Source organism: Naegleria lovaniensis (genome assembly GCF_003324165.1).
Source record: "Naegleria lovaniensis strain ATCC 30569 chromosome Unknown tig027, whole genome shotgun sequence".
Classification (NCBI taxonomy): Eukaryota; Heterolobosea; class Eutetramitea; order Acrasida; family Naegleriidae; genus Naegleria; species Naegleria lovaniensis.
In genome coordinates, this window is record NW_025407849.1 from 300,687 (window position 1) to 323,061 (window position 22,375).

A 22,375-nucleotide genomic window follows, 5' to 3' on the forward strand; every position below is an offset into this window, starting at 1 on the left:
AAGGAAAGCATTCAGTTGAATTTTTTCTTACTGTTTTGAAAGCTTTACAACAATTGTTTGTTTTATTACAACTACTACAAAATTTAATTTTAAAATAAATAATATAATTTCGAATTTGAAATTGAATGACTGCAGGTCAATGGTCGCAATGTCTTACAACATGGAATAGTCATGAGCTTCTCTAATTTCTCTCCTTGATTGTCTGAACTTGACAGGCAAGAACATGCAATTGACAATGGCACAAAACATGCAAAACATGATGGCTAATAACATGCTTCTAATGATTGCAAAACCAACTTGTCCTTTTCTTGCAGCCACTACAATCGAAAGAGACATACTTCCGATTGCTAGAAACATTCCCATCACAAATACAATGCTATACAACAAGACAAGGAAGAGATGAATTTTCCATCGTCGTTGAGCAGCAGCAATTGTTGAAAACACCAATAAAACGCTCATCACTACCATGGAAGCATAAAAGATCATATCCGTAATGTAATACGCAAGTACTAATTGATCGTCTACTGTAGTTAATGGAAAAACAGAAGTTGAAAACATGATCGTGTATTGTACAAGATTTAAAACACCAATCAGAAAGAAAAAAAGAGCCAACAACAAGGAAACAAGACTATTTTCCATCATGTAGGCCATTGATGAATACTTTTGTGTTTGATCCGATGATGATCGGTGGTGATGGTGAGGCTCTTCATGGTATTCATCGTGATCCTCTCGTCCTCCTAATAACATTTGTTGTTGTTGAGACATTTTTGTTTTGCAAAAACATTCATTTTCAAATACAAATTGCCCTTCGTTACAATTTTCAAAAGACTGCAAGTGACAAGACAAATGATGTATAATTGCAAATCACTCTAGATAGGTTTCTTTTGATCCAAGTGGTTTAGCAACTGAATATTCAAGGTTGACAACAAGTTCACAGTGCACAAACGTTGCACAAGTTTTAAAAAATGTCATTTTCAAGCCAAGCTATCATTTCAACCGAACAAACAATTTCCAACCCTATTTCCGATCGTGCTTTGGGATTGATTTTAGGTACAGCTATTGGAGATGCATTAGGTACGTTGCAGTATTATATGTTTCTAGTTTTTCAAGCATTGATGGTTTAGGTATTCCATATGAATGTAAAAAGTATGATGAGATTAAAAAGATGAGAGAAAATCAAAATTTCAATGAGATCATAATGAAGAATGCTAATCCCTTTGTGAAGTGCAAAGATCATCCTTTCATTCCCGAAAATTTCAAACCAGGTGAATACACCGATGATACACAATTAACCCTGGCAATGGCTAGAGCTTTACATCGATTCACGAATGAAATGAAAAATTCAAAAGAAACCAACGATGACCTTTCAAATCAAGACGTGTTCATCAATAGATTCATGCCACTCGTAGTGGAAGAGCATGTTCTTGAATTTAAAAAGTCTATTATTGGATGGGGAGGAACAAAGAGAGCTATTCAAAGATTATCAGAAGGAACACACGATTTCAAAACAAGCGGTAATGTTGGAGCTAAGGGAAATGGTGTTTTGATGAAATTAGCTCCCTTGTATTTGTATTATTTTCATAGAGTATTGAAATTGACACCTGGTATGAGTTCAACCGAAGGAATTCATTGGATTGAAAAAGCATCACACGAATGGATGGACGAGCAATTGAAAACCATTACTATCATGACACACAACACAGAATCATGTATTATCACAACATGTATACTTGTTCGTTTTGGATTACTTGTACTGTTATTTGGAGACCAATTTGTTCAACACAAAGGCGAAATTATTAGCAACTTGATTGATTATTGCAAGGAAATGGAAAACAAATTTTTGAATAGTGCAAGTCATGAAATATCCTCACGTTTACAGCTGTTGAAAGACAATCTAGGAGTGTTACATGACGATGCCATACTTATCAATGTCAGCAACGAAGGAACTTATGAAAGTGTCAATAGTTTAATCATGGTGTTAGGTCTAATTCTTTCGGTCGATAGCAATGTGTCACAACCATTCGATCTAGTATTACGAGCAGCAACCATTGGAGGAGATTGTGATAGTAACGCAGCCATGACTGGTGCTTTGATTGGAGCTGTATTTGGAAAATCTGCACTTCCTCACACATTTATCTCACACTTGATTGATCATGAAATGTTAATTGACGAAGGAAAACAATTTTCTTTATCATTGTAGAGCATCATTTTTAAGAAAGGAAAAACATTATTTATTCCTAATTACTCGACTCTTGATATTATCAATCTTCATCTTCTTTTGGAAAGCTAAACTTTGCTTAAATCGGTGATGTGTGTCACCCATGACCAAGCATACTTCTTTTTGGATGGTATCAAATAATGTATCAGACAATACCTGAGACTCCTTCGAAATTTCAAACATGACCTTATCTGCAAACTTTTTGTTGATATTCACGGACATTGAACCATTGATGTTCAGGAAGGTTTCATAGATGTAAAGAGCCAGTTCCTTTTTCTGCTTTTCGACGAGCTCCAAATCTTTTTCCGAATACAGGACTGTTCCTCGATTTTTTTTGTTTTCTCCGCTAGAGTTCGATTTGGATGTGGAAGTGCTTGTCACATTGTCTGCGGAACTGGTACTCAGTACATCCGAAGTTAAATCAAAGAGAGTCAATTGAATTTCAAAACTCTTTTCACACAATGCTTGATATTCTTGAACCTTTTCCAAAAGGTAATAGTTTTCCAATGAGAATTCTTTTTCGCAATGCTTTTTGAACAATTCTCGAAGCTTGGAATCAGACATGGTATCGTTTAACATGATTGCCTTTGCTTTTTCAATGTTTGCACGAATTTGCTTCTCATTGTTGAAAGAGGCGATCAAAGTGACAACAACCACCGGGAGAACTAAGGCCATGAGAACTGCAACCACGATCATACTTGCCAAGGTCTTTTGTGACATGGCATCATCTTTTTTCTCTTCTTCATTCTTCAAATAATCCACATAGGCTTGAAGATCATGATTGTAATCTTCTTTTTCTTCCAAATACTCCTCTCCATCTAAAATTTCCACTGCTTTTTCTTGTTCACCTTTTTCAATTAACGAAATAGCTTCATGTTCCAATACAATTGGTTCATCCTGAGTGAGATTAAACTTCTCTAAAGTTCTATTCAAAAGAGAGGTCATGACCTGTTTAGGAATTAATTCCAACACTTGATTGAGCAATGCAATATATTGAGGATAATATGTTTGATATCTCTCTATATACATTTCAGTCAGGTTGCTATTCTTTGAATAGGCCGCTAAACGAGCAGAGCTAGACAATATTTCAGAATACAAGAGTGCTTGACCTCGCATTTCCACCGAATGAATGTTTTGCTCCTTCTTGTTTAAATAAACAACAATGAGTAGTCCGAGTAAAATACAGAAAGCGGCCACATTGAGAATGAGGACTGAGAGAAGTAAACACTTCGTAGGAGAGAGACTAAGCGAGCCCCATCGAGTTTCAATATGAAAATGTGTCTTGGAGAGAGAATTTCTTTGAGGTGACTTGAATGAGTTGCATCTAAAGGATGCTCTTTAATCGAAAGTGTCGTCGGGTTTGGCAGAGAGGATGGGCTCATGGGTGTTTCATGACTAGGACGATGCATCATTTTGGAGACCGAGAGGGTTTGCAATGTTTTTTTGAGAGTGTCACAATGGCTGCAAATACATCCAAGTTAGGAGCTCTCGTTAAAAAAACAATTCATCTCTATCATGACGGTTATGGATGTACGTTGTATATTATACTCTTTACATCAATGGCTAGTAAAATGGAGCACGATGACTTGAAAATGGACGATGCTCTGATTTGAATCTTTTTTTTGACAGGATAAAAGAGCGATAATTATCGCAGCGGGAGTTCTACTTTACTGCCTTATTTGATTCTATTCCGCTTTAGAGATGCATTGTTAAGGTTGTGACAATCTCTCTTCAGCAAATATTTCTGTTTTCAAGATGCCCAAAACTAAATTGATTGAACAATATGTATGAATTAGAATCTGGAGAGTGGAGACTCACTTTGGATCACCTAAAAACCATTCACAAGATACAAGTTTTGAATCCTTTCAAGTGTTAGTGCAATCATTACCAAAATGTAAGGTACTGAGAGCGTGGTGTTTTGTAAAAATTCATTATTTCCTGATTCGTTCATCCTACAATCAAATAGATGATGTTATAGGGGCATTCCTCCTTTACTCTTTGATCGGATCCGATGTGTTCGTAGTTGATTCGTTTCAAGTTTCTTTCTAGAACTTGATGATAATTGTGTGACAGGAGGGATTTCCATAAATCGCCAATTTCACAACCTAAGATATTGTCTTTCATTGTTCATTGGAACAGGAAATATCAATACTTTTACAAGGATGTTTACCTCAACTTGAGCAGTATTCAGAAAACAGATTGTTTCTAAAAAAGGTAAATTGTTTCATTATTGAACAGAACAACCTATTAGTTGATGCTATTCATTATAATTGAAAAAATGTTCCTTCCTCCCAACTCGATTCATCATTTTGCGAAACGTCTTTCCATTGTTCTTCTTCTAGTTTCAGTTTTGTTCTTGTGGACACCATACATTCATTCTCAACAACAACCACTCGTCACACTTTCGAATGGAGCAATATTACAGGGAAAACTCACCGAGAACAATCAAGTGAAAGCGTTTCTCGGTATTCGATATGCGTCGGATACATCTGGAGCGAATCGATGGCAATTACCTCAGCCCTATCATATCCAGCGAATATTACTCCACTCGGCACGATGTTCAGAATTTTGGTAAAATTTGTCCTCAACCTGTCGAGAGTGCAGCCAATACTTTGGATAAACAATCAGAAGATTGTCTCTTTCTCAATATTTGGTCACCTGTGAATACTTCCATTTCAGGAAAACCTCAAAGTGGAAAACTGCCAGTGTTTTTCTGGATTCATGGTGGACAGTTTTTAACAGGTGCTGGATCCTTCTACAATGGTGGTTACTTGTGTGATCAGAGTAACATGATGGGAAGACCCATGATCATTGTTTCCATTAATTATCGTCTTGGAGCTTTAGGTTTCTATTCGGATACCAATTCAGCATTTAATTTAAATGGAAATTATGGATTATGGGATATTATAGAAGCCTTGAAATGGTTCGTTCCAATATTGAAGCTTTTGGAGGTAATCCTCTTGATGTCACATTGGCCGGTGAATCGGCAGGAGGTGTTTCTGTATCCATCTTGTTGACCAGTCCCTTATTGAAGAGTAATGATCCTCTATCATGGAATGAACAAGCTCATTTGGAAAAGTATGGTCGAATTACAAGGGCCATCATTCAAAGCGGTGTCATGCCTAATAATATTCTTCAGAGAAGTCATTCAGAAGCACAAGTATTTTCAACCATTTTCAAAACAAGAGTTTCATGCAATGACTTGTCATGCTTGAGAGCACTTCCGTTCACAACGATTATTCAACACCAGGATCAATTAGGAATGGGTGCTGTTGTGGATGGAACGATCAGTACAGAGCATGTCCTTCAGTCCTTGACCAAGAATTCAACGCTCCATAACATTCCACTCTTGATTGGAACGAATCAAAATGAAACCAATCTGTTTCTGTGTCGAGTGAATGGAGCTGAATCGATGAATATTTTTCAACTTTTAGCTTTGGCTGGAACCTTATTGAAGTTAAAGTTGCCGACAGATAATTTAATCCAATTTGTCACAAATTTAGATCGAGTGTACGGACCTGTGACCAAGTATAAGAGTCCACTAGATTTCTTCAAAACCTTCACGACCGATGTCATGTTCCATTGTCCTTCCTTGCACATGGCTCGACTTTCCTCCAGGTTTATTTCTCAACGCCGGACCTTCCAATATCTCTTTAAATATGTACATCCTGAATTGAATCCTTGTTATGGAGCACCTCACGCTGGAGAGCTTCCTTATTTATTTCCCTCAATTCTTGATTATATAGGAACAGATCATGTATTGTTCAACAATGCAAGTGCCGTAGCGACCATGTCTCCCACGGATAGTGCTCTTTCTAGAATGATGATTTATTATTGGTCCAATTTTGTCAAGTATGGAAATCCAAATGGGAATGGCCAAGAGGATCGTGTATCGAACTTGTCGGCAACCACTCAAAAAGAAGATAATCCTGCAAAACAGTATCCAATTTGGCCGAATTTTGCATGTTCTGAAGAGTCTCTCTTAGTGATCGATAAACCAGAGTTATCATTTGTGAGTAATCGAACATTCACCAACGTGTGTCAATTTTGGAACGGTTTATTGGGATTCCCAACCGTTCAGAACTGCCCTCCATAATTAAGAAGGTTATCATATCACACCATTGATATGATTAATAATAAATTGTGTTGTTCATAAAGACAAGAAAAAGATGATGTTATTTATTCATTTCATGAAAAGATATTAAAGAACCAAGATGAATAACAATGAGATCATGCCAACAACAACAACAACCAACGACTGTACATTCGACAATTTGGAAGCATGATTGGTTTTTGTTGAATCTTTAGAACGTGGACAAGCATCTGTACATACAGCACTTCCACTACATGCGTTATTGACATGATTCGTCATTTGAATGGTTGTTCCACTCTTCTTTAGAGTGTATGGATTTCCTCCTCCTACAGCACTCACAGTATCATAGGAATCAATACTTCCAATGTAGATGGTGACCGAAGTTGTAGTTCCACATGATCCCTTCACATTGGAAGTCAATTGCACTAAATTCAAACCTGAACGAGTGACAGTAACTTGTCCATCCAGACAGCAACAAGTAGATGGATTGCAACCAGGTTGAGTGTTCCATTTACCTGTCCAGTAGTCGGTATAATCAATGGTTTGTACTTGATTGTTATTCACTCGAAGAGTTTTTGATGAGAATAGATTGTATTTCCAGAGACCATACTTGCTTTTAACAAGACATCTGAGCTAATGGAATTTGTAACAGTGAATGCAAAGTTCGCAACACCATTGTTGAGTGAAACTGAAGTGGTTCCCTGAAGTGTGGATCCAGAGCTCTCAGAAGTAAAGGTTATATAATTATTGGAAATGGGAGCAACATTACCAGCACTGTCATAGGCTTTGACCGTTCCAGAAATTTGAGATCCACTGTTGATACTGTCACTGTTGTATTCCATCTTGATGTAACTCACTGTGGTACTTTGCAACTTTTTGCAAGTTCCTGAAATGTAAAATCTTGTGGGACACGAATACACTAAATTCTTACATTTCATGACTGTTACCAATTCATTTACGGAAGTGTCAGTGAGTGATGATTGCAAGTAAACACATGTTGCACTCTCAGCTGACAAGGATGAATAATAGTAGAAAGTACCACCTTGCTGATATTTGGTGTATTCGCTTCGAGTCATGGTATAGATGGAATAAGAAGAAGAATCAGTGGAAGCAACATTCACAGAAAGACTACCAAGGTATTCATCTGAACCACATGTGTTAACACGTACATGGCTCGATCCAGCACCAATGGAATAAGGACATGTTTCACCGTCACATAAACACGAAGCACATGAGCATTGTTCGGTATTTCTTTTCTTTACAGAATTTGAAAACAGATTCATGATAGTAGAACTGGCAGAGTTGGAGGTCATTTTGAGAAGAGCATGAGAGGACGTGTCCTTCTCTTCAGCATGAATGAAGGAGATATCTTTACAGCACAGTATGAGAAGTAAAAGCACAAGAGCAAACAAAAGTATTCTTGACATGTCGATTTGTTTTTTTTCAATATTGAACGGAAGATGCAAGAGTGTCATCTTGTTTTTAAAGGTGGTGCCTCAATCGTTAATTTTTGGAGACTTTACAATGAAATGGAGTGCAATGATTGGAGAACAGAATTCTAAACTCGTTGAACATCAGAATGTGAATTCCTGACTCGGTTTGAAAAGCATGCAACGGGGATGGGAAATCCCAATTTGAAAAATAAAGGCCGAGATACGAGGTTGTCCTTTTATAGTTAACAGAAAATTTTTTGTAAATGTATGTTAATTTGAGTTTTGTCCTTCTTCTTTTGACATTCTGAAGAAGCAACAGCTTCTCCTTTTGGTGTATTCTAACCTCAGTTTTTTATCGCTCACACATCTTGCAAAAGCTCTCAATGAACGGGAAGCACTATTTTTTGCACTAGATGAATGAATATCAAAATGATAAAACTTTTTGCCAAGAGGTGGAAGGGCTAAAGTATAGTATTAAGATAACTGGAGTCCCCATAACTCAAATCTGGAAGAGTGAGGACATGTTTTGTTACTGGCTTGTTGGTGGTCGAAGCCGACCTGTTAGCTGTCACACATCAAAAAATGCCTAAAGAGCCAATCCCTATTAACTTTACTCTTCACCACCCAGAAAACGTAAGTGACTACGAGGACTGTTCAGGATCTCATATCTGTTTCTTTGTATCTTTCTGCCAATCATCACGGAATGATCCAATACATTGTGATTGATCACTTTTTTGAAAATGGTTGTGGTGATCCCTTTCAATAATTTTCTTTTTTCAAACAAACACAACCATCATCATCTACCGACAAACAATTTAATGAAACAACAATAACAACAATTATCGGAAACATGAACGATCCTACATCAACAACAATTCTAAAAAACTGAACTAACTCACTTGATCAACGTTCACCATCATCACTCAAATATTTTTACATCATATACCGTACATTTGGCTGGATTGAATCCAACATGATTGGTATTTCCAACACCAAATATTGAACCACAAATCATTCATTACATTCCGATGAAAAAACAACACATTTCAGTTATATGAAGGGTTTCTAAAGAAGAAGGGTAAAAATCTCATCAAAAAGGCTCCTCTGCGTTATGTCGTTATTCGTAATGAAGCCATCTATTACTTTAATACAAAAAAGGATGAAAATTCGCAGGAACAGCCTGATCTCTCTTCTTGCCTCGGATTTATTAACGTCAAAGATCTAAAGAGTATAACAGGAGATGAATCCGATAACAAAATAACCATTGTTGCTGAAAAGAAATCAAAAACCAAACAATTTGTCTTCTTTACGGAAACTAAAGACTCTTATACACAATGGTTGAACGAAATGAAAAAGTGGTACTCAAAGAAGGAATTCTACTCTTCCATGCCTTCTGCCATGAACATGTTTTCAACTTTTTCAAGTGGTGTTTCTGCAGTGTCAGGATCTTCAAAGAAATCAGCGGAAGAGGTTGTTTCTCCATCGGCAGTGAGTAATAATTCAGAGACCAAATCATCAGGTCGATCTCGATTCAGTGTGAGAAGTCACCAAGGAGGAGATTTAGCTCAACATTTGAATCCAAGTCCTGCATTTTCTGTTGTCGCAAATACTACTACAACAAGTGGTACTGCCCTTTCCAGTAGCAGTGGTGGTGGTGGTGCAGCGTCCATGTCTACACCGGTCTTGTCTTCCTCTCCGCCCAATCGGTTTTTATCGAAAGCTTCGAAAATGCAAGTCGTTGATGACGATGTTGGAACAGAAGCAAACATTTCCGATGATGAATCTGAAGAAATTGATGACGATGAAGAGGACATGATGAGTACAGGTGCAAAGAGTGGTAGCTCTACAAGATCTGGAGGCAACAGAAGAAGTGCAAAACGAGAAGGAAATTTATTGGAGCTTCTCAATTCCAAGAATTTAGAAGATGCTAGTTTCAGAAGACACTCAGTCATGTTGGATAAATCGGATCGTTCCTCCTCAGTTGCAAAATTTAACTTGATGGAACAATCCTCAGTTCATTCCGGAACCAATGTGAGAAAGAATGATGAAGATCAATTTGACAAGAGACGTTTCTTGAATATCATGTCCATCTTCCCAGTCGAGAAGGAACACTCTCGCTATTTTGATGATGGTAAACGTGTCGATTTAACAACAACCATTCCTGAAGTGAAAGAATGGGAACAAGAATTGATTAACTTTGAAACAAAGAGGGCTCAAAAATCAGAAAAACAAAATGGTAACAAAATGGCCTTGTCCTCTCTGGTTCCTCATGATTTTGCAGATGCAAAAGAAAAATGTAAAGAAACATTACAACAAGAAGACAAATTTTGCTACTGGTCTCACGAAGTCATTTGGTTTAATCCAAGAGTATACGGAAAGAGTCAATACAAGGAAGCGTTATTGGTGTTAGGAAATAGAAACGTCTATATCATTGACGCTAAAAGCTTCAAAACTGAAACCAAAGTCAGAATTAATGATATTTATCATATAGTGCAATCAGGCTATGAAGACGACATTGTTGGAATTATTCGGAAAGACAGAGAAGAACAATTTGATATTTTATTCCAATTCACTGAAACCAAGAGAACAAAATCAAGTGATGACACATCCGTCACAGTTGCAGATGAAGAACGTATTAGAGGAAAGTCGTTTGCAGATTCTCGCTCTGAGGCGTTCAAAGAACAAGAGAACGAAATATACTTGAAGAAAGTTGAATTCTTTGATTATATTTCTGCTGTTTATGCGTCACAGAGATCCTCTCCACTGAAAATTTTCTTTGTTCTTGACGTAAGATCAATGTGTAGAATTGAAGAAAGAGAAGAGCCATTCGATTTGAATCCCAAGAATATTTTAGAGTCAACCTCCATTTTGCAAATTGACAAAAAACACGATTTTATCAAACTCTATCAAGAGCCCACAAGATGTAAAGTCATGAGTGAATTTGGTGACAAACAAGTTTTCTTTGCTGGATTGCTTGGAAAGAAGAACAAGAGAAACAAGTACCAAAATCGTACTATTGTTATCACAAACAGAGCATTGTATCTATTTGATCCAAAGAAGCAAAAATCATTCAAGAGAAGAATCAAATTATCTGAAATTTCCAGAGTCTATAGAAATAAGAAAAAGGGAGTCTTAATTGATGTTCCTAGTGAATACCCACTTTGTTTAGTGCCAAAACAAAACATGGAAGTTTTTGAGGACTTTGTCAACGTCTTGTCTTCTCTCTATTTTGACAACGACCTTGTTCAACATGTGAAAGACAACGAATTTGATTCATTCGACTTGCAGAAGTCTCAAGGTTTCAAAGAAAAGATGAACGAAACTGAAGACGTTCTCTTTGTTCAAACTCAACTCAGAAATGCCATCTTCAACAAAGATGTCAATCAAGTGAGAGAATATTTAGCTTATGCAGATGCGTTAGTTGGAAAGAAGGATCAAACAGAAACCAATAGTATTAGAGATCTCAGAATTCAAGCAAGCGAATTCTTGGCTGATATTCAACTTCAGGAATTTATCAAGGAAAAACTTCAAGCAGCATTCTTAAACAAGGACTTTTTAGAAATGAGTAGAATGTTAGAACACATTGAAACAATCAAGAAAGAACGAGGTGAAGCTGAAATTTGCAAGTCGCTCTCTGATTATTTGAAGAGTATCAGGACCGAAAAAGACATTGTGATTAACAAGCACTTAATGTTGACAAGAATTGAATTTTTACTTGAGTCTGGAGTTGACCAAGAAAATGAAAGAAGAATCATGCACGCAGTAGATATTGCAAAACGAGCAGGTTTCGTCAGGGAAGTTGAACAATACAAACAAGATTATGACAGAGAAAAACAAAAGATTTACATTGATCAACAACTTGCAGAAATTCTTGATAGAAAAGCTAAAAGTGCCAGTTTGGACTCTGATGCAGACCGTTTGATTTGTCTGATTGAGAATGCAAAATCACTTGGAATCTATGAAGGAAAGATTCAAAAAATCTTTGAAGAAAATACCAAAGCATTTATTACCAACAAATCTAACAATCATAATTTCAAGATGGCCATCGAACAAACGAGAAAGGATATTGAAAGTAATCACGCCAAGTTGAAAAAAGAAATTGAGAAGGTTCAAAGTAACTCTGAAGGTTACACCAACATTGACAAGGCATTGGTTGAAGAAGCTAAAAAAGTGATTCAAGAAATTGAAGAAATTAGAAAGTATCAACGAAAACTTCATGCAATTTTAGACAAGACTGAAAAGAAAAAGTACACTGTTGAAGAAGCGCAGGTTCTCATTGAAAAATGTAAAAAGAAACTGAATCACAAACGCAAAGGGTACGGCGAAACAAAGGATTATAGAGAATTGTTGAAACGTACCAACAATACTTATAACGAGTTGAAGAGAGAACTCAAAAAGATTTACAAACATGAGGCTGTCAATACTGCTGATCTTCTCAGAAAGCTTCTTGAACAACAAGAATATGGAAAACTTCAAGAGAAACTCAACCAAATTAGTACTTTATCCATCAAGACAGCTCTCGTAGCAGAATATCCTGAACTTCAAAAAGTAATCGATGAAGTCGTTGACAATTTAAACACTTACGATTTCATGTCAAGATTGAAGGGTGAAAATGTTGAAGCAGCATACACATATTTGGATGTTGAAATAGTGCTAAAATTCAAAGATTTTGCAGAGAGAAATCCTCAGTACCTCACAGAGGATCAACAAATCTCTTTAGCTAAAATTGAAAAGAAGGTTGCCACTGAATACAAATATTACAATGAAATTCTGGAGGAGAAGAAGAGATTCAAGGACATTTCTGCAGAAATTATAAATTTCCAAAGAGTCGAAAGTCTTCTTGAACAAGTTTCTGATATTGCTTCTCTTCACAAGGAAGCAGATGAGTTAGCAGATTTGGTGAGAAGAAAGAAGACCTTCAATCAATATGTCAGAGAGATTCAAAAACGTAAAACTCAAGGCAAGAACTATGATGACATTATGAGAAAAGCAAGCAAAGAAGATTTTGACGCCAACATCATCATTAGTGCTGTCATGACACAAAAAGCAAACGACTTACAAATTGAAGATGAAATCAATGAATTAATTAAGAGAAAAGATGTCAGAAAGCTTCAAGAGCTTATCAATAGAAATGCTGAAACCATGCCAAAGAATTTACTCAAAATTGCAAATGCAAAATTGAACAATTTAAGAAGAGAGAACATGACACCTTTAGAATTAATTGAACAAATCAATAACGCTATTGATGTAAATGCTAAGGAAGAATTAATCAGTGCTGTTGAAGTAGCTAACAAACTATTGAAAGAAGATATTGCAGAACAATCCAAGACTCAATTGTTAACAGCCATTGAACGAGCCAATAGGACCATTAAATCTATCAATGACAGTGAAAATATTGCCAAGGTCAAACAATTCTCAAGTGAATTTATCAAACAAGCAATGCATTCTGATGAACTGGTAGATTTGGAACTGGAGAATGAAGACAGCTTTAAACTCACAAGAAAACTTCGTCTCGTTCAAGGTTTGACTGATTACTCTTCAATGACTCAAGAAGAAAAACAAAAGTATTTGTTTGAAGTATTCCAAAGTAAGAGCATTGACACCGATAATGAACTTCTTCAACGTCTCACTTACCATGTGAACAAATTGAGAGCTTTCTGTGAAGCCAAAGAAGGTTTAGGGGACGAGGAAGAAAAATACACAGTCGAAAGAGATAACGTCTTTGGACAAAACTTGATCAAGGTCTTGTATGATATTCTTAACCATAGAACAAAGAAGAGATTCTTCTACCTGACCAAAGATCCATATGAAATCTTGTCTGGTTTGAAAAACAATAATGACTTTATCCTCAAATTGGTTGATACTTTTGACTCTAACGAATTAGTGAAGCGCCTTAAGAAGGAAAAGAAGAGTGACGCGCTCTCTGTGCAATTCATTTATTATTTACTCTCTCAGAAGGCGTTCATGTTCGTAATTGAACAATTGTTAACTTCAGAGGATTACCTTAGAGAGTGTTACGAACTCGACTCGGTTATTCTCGACCGAAGATACAGAGATGACATTTATCCACTCATGTCACTGTTGAACATGTTTAAATTCGCATTTACTTTGAGTTCTTCAACCGATGTACTGGCAGCCTCTCCAGTCTCTAAATTGAAGGGTATTGTGAGATCTATTGTGCATTACTTTGTTGCCAACCGAGCAGAGACTAAATCTAACTTGGAACTCAGTGGAAAAGAGGCTTGGGAAAAGAGTCAGATCGGTGTTCTAATTCGACAAAAATTGGTACCAACGCTGGCAGAAATTTTGAATCACAAATTCAAGAGCGGATTCATATCCAAGTATCATATTTGGCAATTTATTCAAGACGTTGCTGAACAACGAAGAATCAGTGCCATTGATATTGGAGGTATCCATTTGCCAGAAGCTGTTGATGCTGTCAACAACAACACAAGTGACACTCTTGATTTCAACTTCAAATTCGAAATGTTTGTTTGCTATGCTTTGAACAGAGGATTACTTGCAGAATTCTTTGAGAGCATCCTCAAAGATAGATCCTTCCTTAACAAGTACTATGATCAGTATGCACTCGTTTTAGACAGAGATGTCATTGGAAATACTATCAAATATTTTGAAATTATCTCACAGCTACCCTTCGAACTCATTGAGGACTCTGTAAAATATTTTGACAAGTATCCCAAACAACAGTAAAATAAAATTATTATCCATTAAATTTGTAATTCATTCGTTGTAATTCAAATATCTTATTTACATCGTGGCACCTCGTTTCGCCAGAATATCGGCCATCTCGTTTCCGTGAACATTTGAATGACCTTAAAAACATGTTGACTCATTACGATGTTATTTAACAAGCATCACTTACCTTGCACATATGTAAATTTCACTTTTGTTCTTTTGTTGATTTCATTAACCAGCTCTAAGAATAAATCTAAATTTTGAATATCCTTGTTGTCTTTTGTTTTCCAATTATTCTTCTCCCAAACAAATCTCCATGCAGTCATAGCCTTAATTACATAATTAGAATCTGTCAGTAGCTCTACAAATTGAAATTCTTGCGGCAGTCTCTTAAGAGCTATTGAACATGCTTTAATCTCAGCTCTCTGATTTGACTGAAGGGTTCCTTCAAGTCTTCCACTGTAATTTAGAGGATCATCTTCACCAAACCATACCCCAACTCCAGCAACACTATTTGCCAAGCCATTTCCGAAACAGCAGCCGTCTGTGTAAATTTGTTTATATTTTGGATTGTTGAGCTTGACCTTTTTTATCTCTGGCTCCATCTGTGATTCAGTGCTGGTTTTTGTTTGGCTCTCGCTATTAATTTCTTGATTGAATTCGTCCTTTTTTCGTTTCAATGACGATTGATCAAATATTTCTGATTCATTTATGTTTGCTGACGAATTATTTGGATTACTTTGGTTGGTTGTAATTACATTGCTACTTTCTCCCTCCTGCTTTAAATACTTCTCGGCCATTTCCATAGTTGCAAATGATTTGTATTTTGCTCCCGAATATCCTTTGACTTGGCTTTCACATTCCGACCATGTATTAAAAATCCCACATTTTCTTCCTTTGACAACCACATAATATTTCCGTTTTGTCATGATGCCAAGAAGATGAAAATTGAAACAATCCAATGTGAGAAGAGTGTGATGATGATGAGTTATTTTGTTTTTAGTTTTTAAAAATTGAAAAATGTGTGAGTGTCCCGTTACTTGTTTCACGTGATGGCTTGGGTGGCTCAAATTTTGTCCGTAATGATAACAACGGAGAGAAGAAAGAGAATTGTTGTGGATTCTGAAGTTGAAACATGCACCAAAGTAGGAGGTGTTTCTATGAAACATTTTTTGATACCAATCAATTCTTTAGAAATTATGGAAAAAGAACGAGGCTTGTTTGTTGCACGGTCCAAAACTAGTACATCCCAGCGTTTAAAAATTGGTTATGACACCAGTACAACGAACGAGTGTTGTAAAAAAGAACTTGAAGTCCCAACTCATCATGTGCTTTAAGGGGAACTCCTAATTTTGCCCTAAAATTTAATGAAAATTGATGGCATCTTGTTTCAGTGGTTACTCAAGAGAATCAATTTATTCTTTGACTCTCATTGTATATGCAGCATCCTTATGTGAATCATCAAGACGGAACACGTAGATGCCACATCATCATCCTCAATCAAATACTAACTCTTTTCAAATGGCTTTGCAATGTGCTATTAGTTACGACCATCAATTCATTGACAAGTACACTCCTTAAAGATAAACCATTCCAAATGCCAGACATCCGTCATCTATCATTGTGTCGCAACATCAAAAAAAAAGAAACAAAACTCCCTCGCTTTCCCTCTCTATACTCTGTCAACAGCTGATTGACTCAGAACCTGAATCCTTCCTCAAAAAACACACTTTAAAGAACCTCATTTTCACAATTGGGATTCTGTGAAATTATTGACAGTATTTATTACTGAACAACCAACATCATTATTTGTGTACAATCAAATCACGACAACACTCGACAAACTACTACACAGCAACACTATGGACAATCCCATTCATCATCGTGGAGGTGGCAACCATGGTGGCATTGGTTTATCATCATCAGCCAACTCCTTTGATTCCGAATCAGTGGATTACGAATCGGGTGGATACAACAACAACGAAACATCCTCTCCATCCTCACTGTTCGTCAATGGAGCAGTATTTGCGAACGGAAATGGACATTCCATGATGAATTATCAAAGACCATCCACTTCCTACAATGCGTCATTATACAATACATCATCATCTTCTTCATCCTCTTCAGCATCACACATCTATAGGCCGCCACCCTCTTCTTCCTCTTCTGCTGCTCATATACCCACCAAATATCAACAACAACAAAAAAGATTTCTCGTTAATGTGTTGATGAGTTTGGTGTTATTGATTGTCTTGACAATTCTTGGATATGTGGTGTATAATAAGGTTTCTAGAAGTAATAATAGTAGTAATAGTAGTGGTTTTAAAAATCCTGATCGCTTCACTCAGACCAATCCAGATATTCTCGATAAAGTTCGTATGAGAGAAAGTGCCTATGTGAGAAAACGATATGAGGATGACGGAGACGGAATGGATAGTAGCACGTTTGTGGGCTCAAAACAAAGAAGAGCACCAAAAAAGGATGATACGCCACTTCTCAGAGAAGGTGACAGCAAAACTTCGATCGTTCAAGATGATTATTCGACTTATTCTGCTCCTATTGAAAAGTTTATGTGGCGTGGAATGTTTAAAGAGAAAATGAAAACAATTTCTGATTGTCCAGTTCCTTTCAAAACGAAATTGGCAAAGGTTGCAAAAACCATTCACACCTACATGATTCAAGAACCAGGAACTGAAAATTATCAAGAAATGTTGGATGCCGAAAAAGTATCGGAAAGTGGAGTGATAAATGTCGACTGGTCCCAAACCTTTACATCCATGCCTGCTGATTGTCAAACTTCAACACTAGTTCACAAACGAGCGGATGACAACTACTTGGTGATTTGTCAAGAAGGAAGCAAAGAACCATTTTTCTCAATTACTAGAGATGCCGCAGGAGATGGAACTGCTCAATCCGATGCTGCGTTCCAAATTATTCGTGAAAACAAATTAGAGAAATTAGAGTTTGAACCAGGATCGAAATTAACATTGGACAAGAAACAATTGGCCAATACGGAAATACTTGTAATGAAGTGCAGTAAGGGTAGAGAAGTTGTCACTCGTATTGCACATGACGCCGAATTACAAAAAGCAGCCAATCAAGCCTATTCAACTCGTGTGAAAAAACTTGAAGAGCAAGATCAAGATCTCAAAGAAAAGTCCAAAAAACCCAAATACGAGCATCATCAATACGCTGCAAATATTGAATATGAGTATGAAATGATGCATCCCATCAATGTTTTACATGTCGTTCTTGATGGAACATCTAGAGCTAATTTTATGCGAGAGCTTCCAAGAACTGTCGGCGTTTTGGAAGATATTGAATTGGATCAAAAGGCAATTAACTTTAAAAAACCAAGCAAACACAGAGTGTTCCAATATTTTAGATACAATACTGTCGGTCACACTTCGAGAGAAAATATGATGGCTATGGAAAATGGTTTAAAGATGTCACCATCATTCCTTAAAAATTATTTCTCATCCGTTCCAGACAAGAGTTATGAGGAATCAGAACCTGCTCGACAAAAAGAATTGTTGACCAAAGTTCTAGTAGGAGCTAAAGAGGAGGATGGAGCTCGAACGCTCATCGAACATAATATTTGGAATATTGCCAAAAGATTGGGTTATGTCACCATGTACAGTACAAGTGAATGTCCATATGTTAAAATTAGTGACAAGAAATACCGAAAGAAGTTAATGGACACTTCTTCTCATCTCTTTAACACATGGCATCGAGCTGACCACAATTTAGTTTCTTTGGCATGTGAACGACAATTATTTAAATCATCAAAAGATAGAAAATGTCTTGGATCAAAGGATTTGGCTGAACATATATTTGATTACACAAGTGACTTCTTTGCCAAGTATCCAGGAACTGCTAGGTTTGCAACTGTTCATTTAGAAGAATCAAAACATCTGCGATCTCACAAAATGATGACTGCTCTAGATATTTCTCTTTCTCGATTCATTGTTTCGATCACAAAGGCTCATCCTCATACAGCAATCATTCTCTCAAGTGGAAATGGTGTTTCACATGGACCTCTTTACGTAACAGATGTTGGCCAAAAGGAACATCAACTACCACTGTTAGTAATGGTCATGCCAGAACATTTACAAATTCGACATGACCAAGTTTTTGCAAACATGGATGCTAATCAACAACAATTGGTGACACCATTTGATCTCTATAGTACTTTGGTTCACTTAATGCTCTTCCCTCAAGTAGATCTTCCATCTCGTTACAATTTAATTCACAAGGTAAAAGCTGAATCAGAACATTCAGATGAGATTGATGATTTTGAAGCAATTTCCAAATCCATTCTTCTTCCAATTTCTACGCAAGCAAGATATTGTAAACAAGCAGGTGTGGACGAGCGATGGTGTTCCTGCTCAGTTCAAGAAACCTTCGATGCAACCTCACAACGAGCAAGTGCTCATATTACTACCATTGTCAAGGCTGCAGTGAATCATGTAAACAAGATGGTTCAAAAACATAAGCAGACCTGTCAACAGATTGAGGCTGGAAAAGTTTTGAAAGCTACCAAGATTCGAATTCAAACACCAGAAGAGTTGGAGAATGGAAGAATTATTCCACATATCATCTCGGTGATATTCCAATCAAAGTCCGGTGATGTATTTGAAGTGGACTACTCGTTATCTGAAGAAGATGTGTTGGACAGGTTGTTAGATGTTCGAAGAGTTTCTCTCGTTGAAAATTTGGAAGAATCAGCAAAGAACCGTGAGAGCTTGGTCTGTGACAAACTGAAGGGCTTGGAAGCTTCGCCTGATTTGTGTATTTGTAAGGAGTTGTAATACACTTGTAACATAGAGACGATGATTTGTCTTGATAATTTTGCCAGCGGATTCAAACCATTTAATAAATAACAACAAACTATCAAACAACAACAGCTGTTTTACAAGCCAGTGTTTGATGAAATTCATGTGAATTCAATCATGATGATAGTCGCGGCTGATTCCTTTGTAAATTCCCCTAGTTGAAGTGGATATAGACATGAATAATTCCAATTTATGATGAATACATTAAATAATAATTTGTTAATTTGATTAGTGCTCTGTAATGACCAAATTATTGCTTTTGTTCTCGGGCAGCTCTTCTTCTCAAAACTTCTTCTTTGGCCCATGCTTGGAAGCTATAATCTGGTTTGAAAGCGAGTCCAATGACCAACATAATAACACCTCCGTACATCAAAGGAAATACTCTATATTCCCATCCTTTTGCCTTGTATTGTTCACCTGCAGGAATACCGAACAATCGACCATCATTGTCCGTGTATGGTTCTTCGTGATGATCATCATGATGAGTATCATGCTCTCCTTCATGATGATGTTCATCATGATGTTGTTGCTGATGGTGTCCTCCTCCTCGTTGAGTCATGCTAGTATGATAACATTTCACGGAGGAAGCTTGTAAATTTCTAAAAGCTGCTGATGAAGAAAGACGAGAAATTGTTTTGAGAAACATTTTTTAAAACGATATTTGAAAATAAAATTGTGAGACAATCACTTGCATATTTAAATTTAATATTATATAAACAACAGTATATTGAACAGCCAGTATGAAAATTTCTTATTATGATATTTGCATCATCCTTCAAGATTAAAGTCTTCACCTTCAATTAAAATTAAACATTAAAAAAATGCTCAACTCAACAACACCAAACTCGTCCGCATCAAATACACCTGCCCATCAGCAGGTAACGATTAATAAGAAGGAGCATCATACCCAATATATTTATGGTGAAAAACTTACAGTTACTCCACTCGGTGCAGGAAATGAAGTCGGAAGAAGTGCTGTTCTTTTGCAATTTAAAGGAAAATCAGTCTTGTTTGATTGTGGTATCCACCCAGCTTTTAGCGGAATGGCTAGCCTTCCGTTTTTTGACGAGATTGATCCTAGTGAAGTTGATCTTGTACTAGTCACACATTTTCATTTGGACCATTGCGGAGCATTACCCTATTTTACTGAACATACAAATTTTCAAGGAAGAGTGTTCATGACCCATCCAACGAAAGCAATTTACAAGTTATTGCTTTCTGATTTTGTGAAAGTTAGTGACGTTCATGTGGATGATCAACTTTTCACAGAGCAAAATTTACTTGATTCTTTGAAAAAGATTGAGCTTATTGACTACCATCAAGAGATGGAACATAATGGAATCAAATTTTGGTGTTATAACGCAGGACATGTATTGGGAGCTGCCATGTTTATGGTAGAAATTGCAGGAGTTCGTGTTTTATACACTGGAGATTTTTCTAGGCAACCAGATCGTCATCTTTTAGGCGCTGAGACACCAACGCTTTCTCCTGATGTTCTAATTGTTGAATCAACATATGGAATTACTGTATTTGAAGGTCAGCTAGATAGAGAAAGACGTTTTACTCAAATGGTCACAGAAGTTGTGAGAAGAGGAGGTCGTTGTTTAATTCCTGTTTTTGCTTTGGGAAGAGCACAAGAATTATTGTTAATATTAGATGAATATTGGGAAACACATCAAGAATTACAACATATTCCAATCTATTATGCATCATCTCTTGCCAAGAAATGTATGACCATCTTCCAAACATATATTAACATGATGAATGACAAGATTAGAAAACAATTCGACATTCACAATCCTTTTGTGTTTAAACATATTAGCAATTTAAAATCAGTTGAAGACTTCCAAGATAATGGTCCATGTGTAATCATGGCCAGTCCTGGTATGCTCCAGTCTGGGCTCTCGAAAGAATTGTTCGAATTATGGTGCCAAGACGCAAAGAACGGTGTTATTATTCCAGGTTACGCAGTTGATGGAACTTTGGCCAAAAGAATTATGAGCGAGCCTGAAACTGTAACGTTATCGAACGGTAATACAGTGCCATTGAGAATGTCAGTCAAGACCATTTCATTTTCTGCTCACTCTGATAAAGCTCAAACAGAAGAATTCATTAGTACAGTCAAGCCGCCACACATTATTCTGGTTCATGGTGATGCTGCAAATTGCCATCGTTTGAAGCAAGCTTTGCAAACCAAATTCACAGAAAGCAGAGTCTATGCACCAAAGAATTGTACCTCAGTCCAGATTATGTTCCAAGGTGAAAAACGAGCTAAAGTACTTGGACAACTTGCTATGAAGAAATATGAAGATAATGATGAAATTAATGGAATCTTACTTCATCACAACTTCCAACACCTGCTCTTGAATGAGAAGGATTTGAGACTTTACTCTGATGTTTGTTGCTCTGGTGTCAAACAGACACTACTTGTACCTTTAAACGATAACGTGCCGTATGAAAGCTTAATCAGAAAATTGTTCCAAAACGTGACAGTTGAATATCGTTCAAAGAATGGAGAAGTGAAAACAGAGCAGGGAAGTGAGAGCATGGATACTACCGATGACACATCTGTTCAAACCTCTGCTTCTAGTCGCACAAAGAAGGCTCCTATCGAATTTTCAGATGAAGAATCAACAATTATTACAATTGATGGAGTAGTAAGGATTGAACTAAAATTGAAAGAAAAAACACCTTGTGCTCTGATTGAATGGCCAAGTAGTTCTGCCAATGACTGCATTGTCGATGGCATTTGCAATCTTATTTTATATTCTGACCGATCACTACATGAAGATATCCTTGAAGAAGGAAAAGATGAACTGAAAATGCTCTATTGTATTCAACAAATGATTAAGGAACACTTTGGAGAGTGTGTATGTAGACTCTCTGAGGATAAAGAAATTGAAGTTATTGATCCTTCGCAACGAGTTCTCCTCAAGATATCAAGCATGGGAGAAATTACCTTGTGTGAAGATGAAAGAATGAGAGGCTTTTTAGAAATTGTCATGAGGAGAGTGTTCATGTCCATGTTCCCACTCCCAACAATGATGGGATGTCTTGATGATTGTGATCACACTCTTCACATACATTAAAAGCCAAATTG

The 22,375-nt window shown here is 36.7% G+C and overlaps 11 protein-coding genes across 11 annotated transcripts; 6 read left to right on the forward strand and 5 right to left on the reverse strand.

The window, feature by feature from the left end:
* Positions 1 to 153: 153 nt before the first annotated feature.
* C9374_006399 (uncharacterized protein) lies at positions 154 to 765 on the reverse strand (the record flags this gene model as incomplete). Its single annotated transcript, XM_044696254.1, has 1 exon — positions 154 to 765. The coding sequence occupies one exon, from the start codon at positions 763 to 765 to the stop codon at positions 154 to 156; it is 612 nt and encodes a 203-aa protein (XP_044547090.1).
* A 200-nt stretch (positions 766 to 965) lies between these two features.
* C9374_006400 (uncharacterized protein) lies at positions 966 to 2,200 on the forward strand (the record flags this gene model as incomplete). Its single annotated transcript, XM_044696257.1, has 2 exons — positions 966 to 1,074; positions 1,125 to 2,200. The coding sequence occupies 2 exons, from the start codon at positions 966 to 968 to the stop codon at positions 2,198 to 2,200; spliced, it is 1,185 nt and encodes a 394-aa protein (XP_044547091.1).
* A 27-nt stretch (positions 2,201 to 2,227) lies between these two features.
* On the reverse strand, positions 2,228 to 3,334 carry C9374_006401 (uncharacterized protein; the record flags this gene model as incomplete). The annotated part of the gene is made up of 1 exon (XM_044696258.1): positions 2,228 to 3,334. One exon carries the CDS (start codon positions 3,332 to 3,334, stop codon positions 2,228 to 2,230), a length of 1,107 nt encoding a protein of 368 aa, XP_044547092.1.
* A 1,162-nt stretch (positions 3,335 to 4,496) lies between these two features.
* On the forward strand, positions 4,497 to 4,793 carry C9374_006402 (uncharacterized protein; the record flags this gene model as incomplete). Its single annotated transcript, XM_044696259.1, has 1 exon — positions 4,497 to 4,793. One exon carries the CDS (start codon positions 4,497 to 4,499, stop codon positions 4,791 to 4,793), a length of 297 nt encoding a protein of 98 aa, XP_044547093.1.
* A 345-nt stretch (positions 4,794 to 5,138) lies between these two features.
* C9374_006403 (uncharacterized protein) lies at positions 5,139 to 6,314 on the forward strand (the record flags this gene model as incomplete). Its single annotated transcript, XM_044696260.1, has 1 exon — positions 5,139 to 6,314. One exon carries the CDS (start codon positions 5,139 to 5,141, stop codon positions 6,312 to 6,314), a length of 1,176 nt encoding a protein of 391 aa, XP_044547094.1.
* A 105-nt stretch (positions 6,315 to 6,419) lies between these two features.
* Positions 6,420 to 7,738, reverse strand: C9374_006404 (uncharacterized protein; the record flags this gene model as incomplete). The annotated part of the gene is made up of 2 exons (XM_044696261.1): positions 6,420 to 6,826; positions 6,922 to 7,738. The coding sequence occupies 2 exons, from the start codon at positions 7,736 to 7,738 to the stop codon at positions 6,420 to 6,422; spliced, it is 1,224 nt and encodes a 407-aa protein (XP_044547095.1).
* Positions 7,739 to 8,326: 588 nt separating this feature from the next.
* C9374_006405 (uncharacterized protein) lies at positions 8,327 to 14,455 on the forward strand (the record flags this gene model as incomplete). The annotated part of the gene is made up of 2 exons (XM_044696262.1): positions 8,327 to 8,377; positions 8,795 to 14,455. 2 exons carry the CDS (start codon positions 8,327 to 8,329, stop codon positions 14,453 to 14,455), a joined length of 5,712 nt encoding a protein of 1,903 aa, XP_044547096.1.
* A 57-nt stretch (positions 14,456 to 14,512) lies between these two features.
* C9374_006406 (uncharacterized protein) lies at positions 14,513 to 15,369 on the reverse strand (the record flags this gene model as incomplete). Its single annotated transcript, XM_044696263.1, has 2 exons — positions 14,513 to 14,577; positions 14,628 to 15,369. 2 exons carry the CDS (start codon positions 15,367 to 15,369, stop codon positions 14,513 to 14,515), a joined length of 807 nt encoding a protein of 268 aa, XP_044547097.1.
* A 933-nt stretch (positions 15,370 to 16,302) lies between these two features.
* C9374_006407 (uncharacterized protein) lies at positions 16,303 to 19,251 on the forward strand (the record flags this gene model as incomplete). The annotated part of the gene is made up of 1 exon (XM_044696264.1): positions 16,303 to 19,251. One exon carries the CDS (start codon positions 16,303 to 16,305, stop codon positions 19,249 to 19,251), a length of 2,949 nt encoding a protein of 982 aa, XP_044547098.1.
* Positions 19,252 to 19,525: 274 nt separating this feature from the next.
* Positions 19,526 to 19,921, reverse strand: C9374_006408 (uncharacterized protein; the record flags this gene model as incomplete). The annotated part of the gene is made up of 1 exon (XM_044696265.1): positions 19,526 to 19,921. One exon carries the CDS (start codon positions 19,919 to 19,921, stop codon positions 19,526 to 19,528), a length of 396 nt encoding a protein of 131 aa, XP_044547099.1.
* Positions 19,922 to 20,096: 175 nt separating this feature from the next.
* On the forward strand, positions 20,097 to 22,364 carry C9374_006409 (uncharacterized protein; the record flags this gene model as incomplete). Its single annotated transcript, XM_044696266.1, has 1 exon — positions 20,097 to 22,364. The coding sequence occupies one exon, from the start codon at positions 20,097 to 20,099 to the stop codon at positions 22,362 to 22,364; it is 2,268 nt and encodes a 755-aa protein (XP_044547100.1).
* Positions 22,365 to 22,375: the final 11 nt, after the last annotated feature.